This window comes from Ursus americanus, chromosome 23 (genome assembly GCF_024610735.1).
Source record: "Ursus americanus isolate L20-20 chromosome 23, mUrsAme1.1.p, whole genome shotgun sequence".
Lineage (NCBI taxonomy): Eukaryota > Metazoa > Chordata > Mammalia > Carnivora > Ursidae > Ursus > Ursus americanus.
This window is the reverse complement of record NC_142149.1, coordinates 3,532,234-3,546,514: the sequence shown is the minus strand read 5'-3', so window position 1 is coordinate 3,546,514 and position 14,281 is coordinate 3,532,234. Positions and strand designations below refer to the sequence as shown.

Genomic DNA, 14,281 nt, shown 5'->3' with positions numbered 1-14,281 from the left:
CGCAGTGTCCTTCCGGGGCACAAGCCTGATTTTAACACACGCAGGCGGCCCAAACCAACGCTCGTGGCTGGCTAAGTTGTGCTTGTGAAAAGCAAGGAAGACAGGGAGGGGGACAGGAGGCAGGTCAGTGTGGGAGCAGACAAACCCCACAACCCTGGCCGAGTCCTGGGGTCCTGGGACTCAGCAGCACCCCCTTCCTTTCCTCCTCCTTCCTGGCGTGGGGCCGCTTGCGCTGACACTGCCCCATGTTGGGAGAACTCTGGGTGGCCATAGGGTCCGGCCTGTAAACCCAGGTGCCAACATCTTTGCCTGTCTTTAAACTGCCCAGGAGGGGTGCTTAAGCAGCGGAGGTGGGCAAGTGTCCGACTCTTGATGTCGGCTCAGGTCATGATCTCAGAGTCCTGGGATCGAGCCCCATGTCGGGCTCTGCGCTCAGTGTGGAGTCTGCTTGGGATTTCTCTCCCTCTGCTTCTCCCCCTGCTCATGAGCACACGCTCTCTCTCTCTCCCTCCCTCAAATAAATAAATCTTAAAAAAAAAAAAAAACCAAAACCTGCCAGGAACGCCAGCAGGGGGGAAGCCGGGCGGGAAGGGAGAGGCCGCAGTCGGGGTGGGGGAGCAGCGTGGCGGGGCCAGGTTACCATCTCGATGATTTGGTTGCAGAACTCCTGCAGGAAGACGATGATCCTGGAGGGCGTGTTGTAGTGCTCGGACGTGGCCCAGATGAAGCTGAGGGTGTGGAGCACCTTCGCGATGAAGGTCGGGAGCTGCGCAGAGACGGGCGGGTGTGCAGCCTCGCCGCTCTCCGCTTCGCGCGGCTCCGGGAGGGGAGCCCAGAGCGGAAGGAGGCGGCACTCTCCAGGACCACGCAGCCCCGCCCGGCCAAGAAGCCCACGGCCCCTGCACCCCTGAGACACAGGCCAGCCCCTGAGAGCAGCCCTTCTCGGGCGGACACACCATCGTGAAGTCGGCCTGCTCCATCTCCTCCAGCAGGATCCGCAGAGGCTTCAAATGCAGAACAATGTCGTCGGCCTCCTTCAGCCCTGCACGGACGAGAGCACAAGCTCGCGCACACACACCTCCCACCGTCGGGACGGTGGCGGGCGGCTCCGTGTTCACGGACACCTGTTTCCTCGAGACCCAGGACCTTCGCCAAAGGGAGCTGTGTGTGGGGAGACGCCCCGGCCGCTTCCTCGGCTCACCTTCCGAGACGTTCATGTACACATTCTGCAGGGCTGGCCAGTAGCAGCTTTTGGCTTTCTCCAGGATCTCAACTATTTTGTTCACTTTGGGCCTGTTGAGCTGAGAAACAGAACAGGAACGTAGGCCTTTCCAGAGAAACTCGGAGACCCTACACAAAAGGCGCCTAACCCCGAGGCCGCTGGAGCCGAGGACTTTGTGCGGGTTATCCGGGTCCCCTCGGGGGTCCTGGGGGTCCGCACAGAGGGGTGGAGGGGGTATGACTCGGCCTGGCCGGCATGTGGCCCTCTGGCTGCTGACCCACAGAGGCCCGGGCACCACGTGGCGCGGAGGAGTCACCTGCTCGTGGATGCACTTGAGATTCGCCAGCCGGGCGTCCCAGAACTCGAACTCGACTCGGGGCAGGGGGTGTAGCCCGTCCAGCAGGGGCTGGGCCGAGTCCTTGCTCAGCACGTCCCGGATCTGGTGGGACCAGTCGATGATGATGGTTTCGATGGCATGCAGCAGCGAGTTGTCCAGAGAAGGGGGGATCCTGTGGAGCGGAGGATCGGGCAAGATGCTCTCCCAGCCGTGGGGGTGGGATCTGCCAGCTCCACACCTTCTGGGCAGGAATCGTCCCTCCCCGGTGGCCCTCGGGACACTACCGGCAGCGCCGCATCTCGCCCCATGTCCCTCCATCATCACAGCCACCTTGGGGAGGCTGGAGAAGTGCCCAAGTCTCCCAGCTACGAGAGACCAAGCGTGGAATAAAACCCACGTTCAAGGTGGCCCCTCCCGGCCGTCCTTACTGGGGGCTTCACGCATGGCTCCCAGTGGGGGACTTGCCAGCACAGTGAGTCCCCCAGGAGCCATCACCCTCTGATGTGTGTAAACGGAACACACTGTCACCGTGCAGCAGCTCCAAGAGCCCCACCCAGCAGCCAGCTGCAAAGGGAGGCCAGGCAGGTGCGAGGGGGCCTCTGGGGGGACACCACCTCTATTTAGAGTCACAGTCTCCACTTGCTAAAAACCCCTTCCATATTCCTCAGTGCCCCTCAGTACCCACGTCCTAAATCTGGATATCCCTTTTTCTGGCTGTGTGATGCGGTGACACCATCCTCATGGCGTGTGATGCCCGGACTGGTACCCATCCGTGCACGATGGGGGAGGGGCTCCAGCGCTCCTTCCTGTCCTGCCCGTGTGCCTCCGACCTCAGACTCAGCACCATCTCACGGTACTATCTGCCCTCCCGTGTTTCCATCCCTGGGGTCACGGGTCAGCGACTCTGCCAGCCGGCCAGTTGCCCGGGCTGGGGCCGCCTACCTCTCCATGGACTCCAGCGTGCCGTCCAGACTCCCCAGGTGCTCCGGGATGGGCAGCAGGGTCTTCCCTTTGATCTTGCCGCCCATCACAAACATCTCATTCTTCAGCTTGTGGACTTGCTTCACAATGTCTTCCGAGACCACCCGGGGCCAGCCGCTCAAGTTTTCACTTTGGTTTAACAGGGAGTAGAGGACCTGGAAGGGAACGGCTCTGTACTCGCACCCAGGCCTCCACCGACCCAGTGGCTCCCTGGAGCAATGCGGAGACCTCCGTGCCTGGAACCCAGGGACCCCGAGTCCATGCCAGAAGGAGGCACGGCTAGGGGAGGTGTGCAGATGCAGGATGATGGCCCAGCAGCAAAGCCACCTCCGAGAAGGGGGCCCAGCTCTCCGGACAGCGGCTCACAGTGCTTGCTGAAAGCAGATGGCCCGTGCTGCCTTGGAGGGCTGTTAGGGGCTGAGCCGGGCCCCCCAGTTTTGTATGTTGAAGCTCCGACCCCAGCACCTCTGGGTCTGGCTGTCTTTGGAGATAGGCCTTTCAAGAGGTGACTAAGTTAAGATGAAGTCCCACGGGTGGGCCCAAATCCCATGTAACCAGTGTCCTTAGAAGAAGAGATGTGGACACAGAAAGACACAGAGGGACCACCAGGTGAGGACACGGGGAGGAGACAGCATCTACAAGCCCAGGAGAGAGGCTGCAGAAGGAACGGGCCAGCCCATGCCTGGATCTGGGATGTCCAGCCCCCAGGACTGTGGTCTCTTATCACGGGAGCCCGAGCAGACTCACACAGATGCCCCAGGACCCTCGCTCCAGGCCTGCCAGGCTCCTCTGCCCGATGGGAGGGGAGGCTGGCCTGAGCCATGGCGGAGGGGCTCCTGTGCCCCAAGTTCGCACAAGGCAGGGAATTAAGTCCCCATCTCATGCACGAGGAGAGCAGCGGCCAGAATCTAGGTCCCTCGGACTCTGGTTGGTGTGGCTGCACAGAGTGGGCCGTACCTGCCGTACCTGCCTGGAGTGACGCTGGTGACAAGGCAGGACAGTGGGGAGACGCACCCAACTGCACCTCGTCCTTTCTCTCTCTTCACTCAAAGTCTCCGAACGGGGAAACCCATCTACTGGGACTCAAGGGGCCCACACCCTCTGACGCTGTGGGCAGGGGCCACGCCCGGTGCGTCCCGAGGTGCTAACGAGACCGAGAGAGGATGAGGTGCTGGCTGGGGCCTCTCAGCCCTTGGGTGCGCAGCACGGCCTGGAGGTCTGCTCAGAACGCCGGTGTGTCTCCACGCCGGGGCAGGCAGGGCCTGGGCTCCTGCATTTCTGACTGGCTCCCAGGGAAGCCAATGCCGCTGGCCCGTGAGCCATCCTCTGAGCAGCAGGGCTCCAGGCCACTCACCAAAAGAGCAGAGGTTGTGCCCCCAGCCCCCTCCCCACCGGCACACCCACCTCCTCCACGACGGCGATCAGCTGGTCCACGGGCGCGGGGCTTATGTCCCCGGAGATGAGGCGGTCCTTGTAGTTGTCCTTGCTGATGTTCTCCGGTCCCTTCTTGATGAAGTAAATGCCTTTGGACTTGAGGGAGGCGGGGAAGCCCAGGCAGGGGACGATCATGCCGGCGGGATTGAGCGTCAACACCAGAACCAGGACGTCCGGCTTCTCGAAGAACTCGGTGAATAAGGCCATGTTCTCCTCAGCCCCGATCAACTTGCTCCACTTGTCTGGCTTGAACTTCAGAACGAGGGAAGCTACTCCCTCCAAATACTCCAGCCTGACGTCCGGCGTGACGGTCATCGTGGCGCTTCCTTACAGACCCGTCACGCACGGAGACGCTGACGCCGCACCGTGTGCCAGGGGCTCGCTCCCCAGCCGTCTCTGGAACCACTCGAAACCTCTGTCCTGACCAAGCAAGGAGACAAGGTTCCTCGTGAATGTACGCTCTTCCGCTGGGCATGGGCTGGGGGCAGGGAGGGAAAGGGGGTCTTGGCTGTCTGCCCTGGCTGGACAGCCATGGCCTGGGGGTGAGGGCCACAAAGCAGCAGTGGTGTGTGCCTTGTGTGAGTTGTGACCAGGAAGCTAATAGCCGGGAAAGCCAGGGATGGGGGCTGGGGAGAAGGGAGGGCAGGAAATGATGGCAGCCAGATGGTCAGCAGGTGATGGGGTTGGGGGAGGCCAGACGAGAGCAGGGTCAAATGGAAGGGTCCCAGGGAAGATATCACACACCCCCGGGGTAAGGGCAGAGCTCAGAAGGAGCTCCCCTCACACACGAAAGTCTTACCAGTTCAGCTGATGTCTTCTCAAGTCGTAGGCAGGGCCAACGGACAGACAGCTCTTTCCAAGACCACAAAGGAAATGGCTCCCTTTCCAGGAGTGGCCCCAACTGCCGTGGAACTTCTGCAGCCCTCGTCGGCACCTGGGAGTTCTAGAACCTTCTCCTCGGGACCTGAGTGACCAGTGGTGGTGCAGCAAATGGGCAACCCTCCACCACCCGCCACAGTGGGGAGGCTCTTGGACCGTACTTTATTTTATTATTATTTTTTAAAGATTGTATTTATGTATTTGAGAGAGACCAAGAGCACACGAGCACGAGCAAGGGGAGAGGCAGAGGGAGAGGGAGAGGGAGAGGGAGAGGGAGAGGGAGAGGGAGAGGGAGACTGAGAGAGCAAGAGCACACGAGCACGGGCAGGGGGAGAGGCAGAGGCAGAGGCAGAGGCAGAGGGAGAAGCAGACTCTCCGCTGGGCTGGGAGCCCGATGTGTCCTGGGATCATGACCTGAGCTGAAGGCAGACGCTTCACGGACTGAGCCCCCCAGGCGCCCCGGGCTGTAGAAATTTTTAAACTCAGTTGAACAATCTTTGCTCTGAGCTGGGGCAGTCAGTCCACTTACAGTTCCTGTAGCCCTGACTATATTGGGATCGAGTCTCTCGTTGTATCGAGTGCTTGGTATTCTCCTTTCTCGCCTTCTTCCGGATTGTATAAGTTTTATTATTTCATCCTCTCTCATTACCTTGGTTATCATACATCTTTCTATTTTTCCCTTTAGAGGCACAGAGACATCACAACATGTATCCTGACTTACCCACCGTAATACTCACTGCAACCCGATAACGAAATTCAGAAAACAATTTCCATTTACAATAACATCAAAACAATTCTGCTTACAATTCCATTTACAAGAGGATCAGAAAGAACAAATACTTAGGGTTAAACTTTAAAAAGAAGTGCAAGACTTACAACCAAAGACCACAAAACATCACTGAAAGAAATGAACTACTTGGGTGGATGAAAGGGCGTCCCGCGTTCACGGCTCCGAAGACTTAATCTTGTTACCGTGACGATTCTCCTCAAACGGATCTGTAATCGATCTAGATCTGCAAGCCCGGTCAAACTCCCGGCGACCTTTCTTGCAGAAATGGGAACGCTGGTCCTCCCTATCACAGGGAAATGTGAGGGACCAAGAAGAGCCAAAGAGTCTTGAAGAAGAACAAGGTTGGAGGACCTGGGCTTCCCACAAGCAACACTTCCTACAAAACCACAGTAATCCAGACGGAGAGCTTCAGGCACAGGGATGGACGTGGATGAAGTTTCCAGGAGTCACCGCATACATTTATGGGCAGCTGGTGTTAGACCGTGGTGCCAAGACAGTCCAGCAGGGGAGGCAGCAGCCTTCCCAAGAGACGGCGCTGGAATGAGTGGATGCCCACACGCACCCCTACCTCGCACCACCTACTAAAATTAACCGAAACTGGATCAAAGACCTGTCAGAGCCACAGCTATAAAACCCTTCGACATAGGAGTAGATCCATGGACTGGATGAAGGTCCATGGACTGGATGAAGTTTCCAGGAGTCACCGCATACATTTATGGGCAGCTCGTGTTAGACCGCGGTGCCAAGACAGTCCAGCAGGGGAGGCAGCAGCCTTCCCAAGAGACGGCGCTGGAATGAGTGGATGCCCACACGCACCCCTACCTCACACCACCTACTAAAATTAACCGAAACTGGATCAAAGACCTGTCAGAGCCACAGCTATAAAACCCTTCGACATAGGAGTAGATCTCCATAACCTCGGAGGAAGCAATGGTTTCTTAGGACACCGAAAGCACGAAATCAAAGGAAATAATGGATAAGTGGGACATCATGAAGATTAAAAACTTGGGGGCTTCAAAGGGCACCATAAAGAACGTGAGGAGACCACCCACAGAATGGGAGCAAGTATTTTCACATCTTCTATCTGATAAGGGACTTGTACTCGGAATATATATGTAACTCATAAGAATAAAAATACAAACAATATAGTTAGAAATGGGTAGAGGACATAGATCGACTTTTCTCCAAGAAAGACACACAAATGGCCAATAAGCACATGAATAGGTGTTTACATCACTAGTGGTCAGGGAAGGAACACGTGTGCGGCGCCCAGAGCCATCAAAAGTTCCCAGCGCCCAGCCCTTTGGATGAGCAGTGCCCCTCCAGCACGTGACACTGTCTCCGGGCCCCCGCAGGCCTTCTGTAAATATCACTGAGGGAACAAAGGCTCTGAGAAGTCCTGCCGCAAGGAGGCCTGTTGAACCTCATCCAAGCCAGTGTTGGCGACACCCTTCTTCCCTTGAAGCCCATCGCTTGTTTGAAACGCTCGATCCAGGTCTAGATGGTCCCAGCCTCTGCTACGATTGTGCTCCCCTGGGGTCTGTGTGTCCCCGAGACACAAAGGATCGAATGTCTCCTGCTGAAATAATGGATGTGCGGGGAACTCAGGGAGCTGCCCCCTCGCCCTCGAACCACCGCCCTAGGGCTCCCTGCTGTGAAGGAGGGACTCATGAGTGACCTGGAGCTTCCTGGCACGTCACACCTGAGGCCCTGCCTGAGCAGAGAAGACACAGGAGGACCCATTTTCTAGGGGGCTCAACCAGCTTTCAATACAGACATGCTGTCCACGTTGCAGCGGGAACAGTGGGCCCTTTGGAAACAGCCAGGGCACTGTGTGAAACTTCCGGACTGGCAAGTGCTCTTGGGGCAGAGCAACAGGGGGCCAACTACAACCCTCCCCTCCCAGGGCCACCAGCAATGCACGCCGTTCCCTCACTTCCTTCGCCCTGACAGTCACAGACCGAGCGAGAAAGCTCAGCCTCTACTTACAGTCCCCAGGGAGCATGTCCTTCTCGCCCAGCTAACTCGGAAGACAGTTGCACCAAAGACATGACCCATCATTAAGCACAACTGCAGGACGATCTTCCCCTGCTGGGGACACTTGCCGACAGCAGGAGGCCAGCCATCTGGGTCAGCCCTCCCCGCCCCACATCCTCCCTCTGTCTGCTCTGGCCCTGACACGTCCTCATGCCGAGTTCCTGGCAGAGGGGACGGGGAGGACAGTCAGCCTTTGTCCTGCTGCCCAGGCACGACCTTGCCCCAGCGCTGGGCAGAAAGGGAGGGCCAAGCCCGCCTGGCTGGCCCCGCGGAGCACTCTTCTTCCTTCGTGGGGAGGGCAGTGTGGCCAGAGAGATGTCTGCGGCCTGTGAGGTTTCCAAAGGTCACAGCAAGGCTTGCCACCGTGGAGGCCTGGGGGCCTAGCTTTTGGGCTTTCTGCATAGGAAGCCCGGGGGTAAGGCCCCAACAAGGCACGGAAATGCATGGATTGCAAGCTGTCCAGGCTGGGAACAGTGTGAGCGTTGCACAGCCAAATCTGCCTCTGCCCACCCGGGGGGACGTGGGCAGTGTGGGGTGCTCCCCGAGGAAGCAGGCGGGTGCCAGACACGTGGGTGGGCCCAAGAGAAACAGCCAACTCCGGTCCAAGACGAGAGAGACAGACTCTTCGGTGCTACTATAATGCAGGAGAGCTGGACCCAACTCCAAACACTGCCAAGACAGCGGGGCACTTAGAGCCCCGAGCAGCCACAGGGGGGCCAGGGGGCGAGAGTGCTTGCTAGCGGCAGCCAAGCACTGAGACACGGCGGGTGGGGGACGGTGGGGGACGGTGGGGGACAGGGACCTTCTTTGGATATCGAGGGGGGTGGGGTGACTGAACAGGATTCTTTGCTCCGACGGGCGTAGGCAGACCTGGAACCAGGCTCAGCACCGAGAAGCAGCCTGTCAAGGAGAAGGCTCAGCGGGACCTGTCCTCAGTTCGGTCAAGAAGCGAGTCTTTCGGCTTCGGCCTCATGAGGGGTTCTGAGCTTGGGGGAACGGAAGGAGTCGATCCTCAGGGCTACAGACAGAGGGCTCCCCGCCACCCCGTGGCTCTGGCTGGATCCCATCAGGGCACTTTGAGGGACAAGGTTTATCACTCACGAGTCCTGGAGGGAACATGGCATGCCCAGGGCCACGCGGCAAGGTCACAGGGAGTGGGCTCTCCCTTTATTAGGGCCCAAAGGTGGGGTGTCTGGTGTTTTGCGGGGTCGTTCACTATTGGCTACCTTGAAGCATACGAGTGGAACTAGGGTTCAGGAGAGCAGAGGCCGGGTCACTCAAGCAGCTCGTTAGTGAGGTTGCCCGGGGTCGCCTGAAAGGGGAACCCCACAGGCGGGGGGCCTAGCTCCCCATCTGGCGGGTTTGCTGGTGGCTGTGTCACATGGCGGGCAGCCAATGTGCTTCTTCAAGATGGAAGTCTAACAACCGGTGCCTTCACATCACGTCTCAGCGCCAGGCACGCCTTCGGGTCCGCACGGAACCCATGCCCGGTCCCCCCCGCCAGCATCCGAGCGTCCATCCGAACTGGCTACGGACGGTGCCCACCCAGCTCGTGCGCGTGCCACCCTGGGCTCAGCCCCGTGGAGAGCCTGCGAGCGTGGTCTCTGTCCCGAGCTGTGGTTCTCGGAGTCTGGTGAGCGAGCGAGGGACGCAGGCTCTCCGCCTGGCCCCAGGGCTGCGGGAGCGGAGCGGGGAACCTGGGGCCGGGGCCCAGCAGTCCTTATTGTAACGAGCCCCCCGGAGACCCTTGCCCACAGCTGAGCTTGAGAACCCCTGATTCAGAGGACAATTGTGGCCTCTGTTTTGAGTCACGTCATTCAAAGTAGCCCTCCCGTGCTTCCTCTTTCCAGTCGTTGGTGCTGGAGGAGACCCCCCCCCCCCCGCCCACCTTCCCTTCAAGGAGCTGCTGGGTCGATTGAGGAGCAGGTGTCAACCCTCCTGGTGGTTCTCCAGTGACCACACCGTGGAATCATCTGGGAAGCTTCCGGAAAGAATGGTGCCTGGCCCCGCCGCCCAGGGGTCAAGGCCAAATGTCCAGGTTTTAAGAGCTGCCCCGTGGGTCTGAATGGAGATCCCTCCTGCCCCACGAGGCGTCAGTGCCCCCAAGAGCTGAGTCTCGCTGCCCCTACCCCACCTGCAGCCATGTTCACCCCAAAGCCCTCGCAGTTGGTTCATGGCCGACTGTCTGTCTCCCTAACGGATGGACCTTGGAGGTCCCCTGCGGTGCTTCCAGGAGGGGGCGGTGCCAGGCCCGAGGTCTCCGCCCAGCTTCTGACCGATCCTCCCGTGCTGGCTGCTCATCCGTCTTCACGTCGGCACGCTCCGTGCTTGGGCGGCGGGGGAATTCAAGGGCAGGCTGGGCTTCCGGAGACCCATGTCCCCCCAGCTCAGCATCCACCAGAGACTTGGAAATACCAAATACTGCTTTCTTAAATGGGCAAAGACCCCTTTTCTCTGGGCTATTTTTTTAAAAAGTTGAACTCCTCTTCAACGGCTTCATTTATAATACCTTGAACTGGAAATCAAAGATCTCCAAGGTGAACATCAGTGCTAGAGGCACCCCTGAGGGTCAGCACCATGGCAGGAGGCTGTAAGACTCTGGCCTTTTCCCCTGAAAACACCAGCAGCTTCCCGATCCCACTGCTCTCCGAGAGAGCTCAAGTTCAACTCCGAATTTCAGGGGAGGGAGACACACACGGCCCTGGGGGCTGGGCCTCCGGGTGGAGGGCTTCTCGGCTTTGTTTGCAAAATCAAATGTGCTTTGAATGTAATGAATGTAATATGAGTCAGGAAAGAGGCCTTTGAAGGGGTCTGGAAAAGAAATTTCCTGCCGTGGTTTGACTCACCCTGTCTGTCTCCAAATCTACCCCAAGGACATTTGTTCCAGTGTGACAGGGCTGGTCTATGCCTCCCCAGACTCCTCCGGGGAGGGGGAAGATGGTCCAGGCTGATGGGGAGGCAGCTGCGCTCCCGCAGGACGCCTTTCCAGACTCCCCTCATCAATCACCCCCGGGCAGCCAGCGGGATTTATCACCCAAGGCGGGTTCCCTCGGCCTGGCCTCCATCCCGAAGGCTGCTCAAGAAACAGCGAACGATGAACCTCAGCAGTCCCTGTCTTTTCTCTTTTCTGTCTTCTTTGCTAGCGTGTGGGAAACAAAGGCGGAAGGAAATGTAGATAAAACGAAATGTCCTTAGAACCTGCGGCCCACCGACAAATACTTGAGGCGGGCAGAGTCTACGGCTCTTCCAGGAAGCTCCCAACGGTCTTCATGGTAATGCCTCAGCAGAGGGAAAATCAGCCTTAGCTTGACGGTGGCCGGGCCTCCGGGATCCTGCGAGTCTTCTTCAGCAGATCAAAGTCCTTTTGGAACTTCCCTTATCTTTACTTCTCCCAACCCCGAAGTCTGTAATCCTCGCTCCTCACAATCCCAGGAGGGCAGCGCTCTCTGCCCACGGGTCCTGTTCTCCGGCTCCAATAAAACCCCCTTTTGCACCAAAGACGTCTCAAGAATTCCTTCGTGGGCTCCGGATCCCCAACAACACTAATCCAAAAAAACTACGTCACTAGTGATGTGGGAAACGAAGGCAGAAGAAAAATAACTAAATTTGCTGACGACCCGCAGCCCATTGACAAGTCCTTAGAACAGGCAGAGTGACCTTCCTCTAGGGACTCAGCTGCCGTGATGTTAGTACTTTGCTAAGGGCAAAAGGCAATGCCAGCCGGAGCCCCAGGACCCTGTAAGTCTACTTTCACAAATAAAAATTCCTTTGGAAATGTCCTTTATCTCTAAACCGCCCAAGATACATGTCGGCAATCATTCCCCAAGCATATGACCCACCGATATACATCTGAAGGGTCTCATGAGTCAGGTTTTATTAGACGGTAATAAATGACCTTTTCCCAACAATAGCTGGCCCCTCCAGGTCCTACAAACCTTGCATCCAAAATTCCTTAGAGACTTACACTATCCCTAACCCCCTCCCAACTTGAAAGTATATAATGGGCCACTCCTCAAGACCCCAGTGCAACTCTTTCTACCCATGGGTCCTGTCCCTGTGCTTTAATAAAACCACTTTTTTGCGCTGAAGACGTCTCAAGACTTCTTTCTTGGCCGTGGGCTTCGAACCCTCACGTCTTTCCTACGTCACTAGCACACAAGCGCCAACTGTCCGGGTGCACCTGGGAACAAGGTTTTCCCAGGACCTGGGATTTTCGGAACTAGACCCAGGAGAGTCGGGGGCACTGGGACTAGTTAGTGACCCTCACACTCTTACCAGTGCCCCACCAACTGCAGAAGTGACAGGGCTGGCCGCTTCTCCGGAACGTTCCAGGAATCGAGAAAGATTCTTCCTCAGGACCACCCATTTTGTAATGCGTGGAGCCGCATTTAGAATCTGATTTTCCAATTCACCAAATGCGGCTGGTTTACACCTCAAGGGACTATTTTAATTGCAAAGCTTTAGTTTATAGTCTCGGGTGGTCCTCTGAGCAGACCACCTGGGGATGTGGTGGAACGGAAGCCTCTCCAGCCCCGCGGGGCTCAGTCAGAACCGCAGTCTTACCCCGGGGTGACTCTTGCACACACCGGCAGACCAGGGGCAGCCCTGCCCCAGAGGCCGATCAGGAGACGGGAACAGGCACTGGAGTATCCGCTGTCCTTATCCAAAGACACAGAAAAACAGCACGTGGACCCGTGAGTGGCCTACCCAGTAGCAGTGGGTAGCAGGGTCCTGCACTCTGGATAGGGTCTATCAAGTTTGAAGGGCAGTTTCACGTGTCTTTGAATAACACTGGGAAAACAAATCAATTTCTAATATGCGGCAAAGAGAGAACCTTTTGTTTTTTAAATAGACCACGTTTTTAAAGATTTATTTATTTATTTGAAAGGGAGAGAGAGTGCAAGTGTGGTGGGGAGGAGCAGAGGGAGAGAGAAACTCTAAGACTGCGCTGAGCATGGAGCCCGACGTGGGGCTCGATCTCAGGACCCTGAGATCACGACCTGAGCCGAAACCAAGACTCGGATGTTTAATGGACTGCACCGCCCAGGGGCCCCTAAACAGACTTTTCGAAGTGGAGGGAGAGGGAGAAGCAGACCCCCCGCAGAGCGTGGAGCTCGACGCGGGTCGATCTCAGGACCCTAATATCAGGACCTGAGCTGAAACCAAGGGCAGGATGCTTAACCGACTGAGCCGCCAAGTGCCCCTCTATAGACTATTTCTTAAAGCAGTTTTAGGTTTCCAGAAAAACTGAGCGTAAAGTATAGAGTTTCCCTCCCTCCGCACTGCCCTGCACCCCCCGTTTCCTGAGGGACACCTCGCATTCCTGAGGAATGTGTGTTAAAGCTGATGCATCAACACGGATTCGTTATCTGCTTTATAACTGAAGTCCGCAGTTACCTCCTGGTGTCGCACGCTCTGCGGGTCTGGATGACGGGTATCCGCCACTGTGGCCTCACACAGAGGCTTTCGGCGCCCTGAACATCCCCCGACCCCAACTGTCTCCGTAGCCGTCACACTAGCCTTTTCTCGCTAAGTGACATACGTTTAAGATCCCTCCATGTCTTCGGGTGACCTGGCAGCACCCTCTCTCTTACCCACCCAACAATATCCCGCTCTCTGCACAGACAGTTATTACCCTCACCTCCTGAAGGACATCTTGGTTGCTTCCGAGTTTCAGGGATTATGAACAAAGCTGCTGTAAACATCCGTGTGCAGACTTTTGTGTGCAAATAACTCTTCAGCCTCTTTGGGTGGATACCTGCTGGATCGTGTGGTGGGAGCGCGTTTGGTTGTGTAAGAAACCACCCAACCGTCTCCCAACGTGGCTGTGCCATTCTGTGTGCCCCCGGCGGTGAGATTCTCCACGTCCGCGCCGGCAGTGGCTGTGGTCGGTGTTCGGGGCTTCAGCCCCTCTGATGGGTGTGCAGTGGTAGCTCCTTGTTATAATTTGCAATTTTCTCAGTAGAGACTTATCAGACTTGGAGTCCCTTTCCACAGGCTTATTTATCATCCGTATATCATCTTGGACGAGGTGTCTGTTTAGATCCTTTGCCCAGTTTTTACTTGGGAAGAGAAATCTTTTAAAATGAGATATTTTTAAAAAGCCACAGCCACATACTGTAGGAATCCATTTACATGAAATGTCCAGAATGGGCCAAACCCCAGAGACAGAGGGCTGACTGGTGGTTGCCAGGGGCGGGGGGGAGGAGGAGGAGGGATGGGAAGGGACCAATAACGGGGGTGTCCTTGTGAGCTGATGGAAAGTTCTGGAACTTGATAAGGTGGTGGTTGCACGGCACTGTGAATACCCTAAATGCTACTAAATGGTTGAGGGTAAATTTTGTCCCGTGTATATCACAATAAAAAAAAAGGTCAGGGTATGAAGCAAACCGTGTGAAACATGGACCTGCCCGCAGTGGGGTCAATGGTGACCTGGATGAGGCATCTCCCCCAAGGACCCCCGCTCTCAGCACGGAGCCCAGAGACTTACCTCCACCTCCCCTGCTCCCCCTACTCCCCCTGCTCGGGTGGGTCCCTGGCGGCCCCCTCCCCCCTCAGGTGACAATCACTGGGGTGGATCGCTCCCTTTGTACCAGTCTGT

At 57.1% G+C, this 14,281-nt stretch overlaps 1 protein-coding gene across 1 annotated transcript in view; it reads right to left on the bottom strand.

Annotated features, from left to right (window-relative positions):
- The window catches only part of DNAH17 (dynein axonemal heavy chain 17), a 95,206-nt gene extending 90,917 nt beyond the window's left edge, over nucleotides 1-4,289 (bottom strand). The window contains exons 1-6 of the mRNA XM_045813910.2: nucleotides 3,945-4,289; nucleotides 2,502-2,695; nucleotides 1,539-1,731; nucleotides 1,202-1,301; nucleotides 957-1,042; nucleotides 641-766 (exon numbers count right to left, since the gene is read on the bottom strand). Coding sequence (XP_045669866.2) covers nucleotides 641-766; nucleotides 957-1,042; nucleotides 1,202-1,301; nucleotides 1,539-1,731; nucleotides 2,502-2,695; nucleotides 3,945-4,289 — 1,044 coding nt within the window. The remainder of the gene's footprint in view (nucleotides 1-640; nucleotides 767-956; nucleotides 1,043-1,201; nucleotides 1,302-1,538; nucleotides 1,732-2,501; nucleotides 2,696-3,944) is intronic.
- Nucleotides 4,290-14,281: the final 9,992 nt, after the last annotated feature.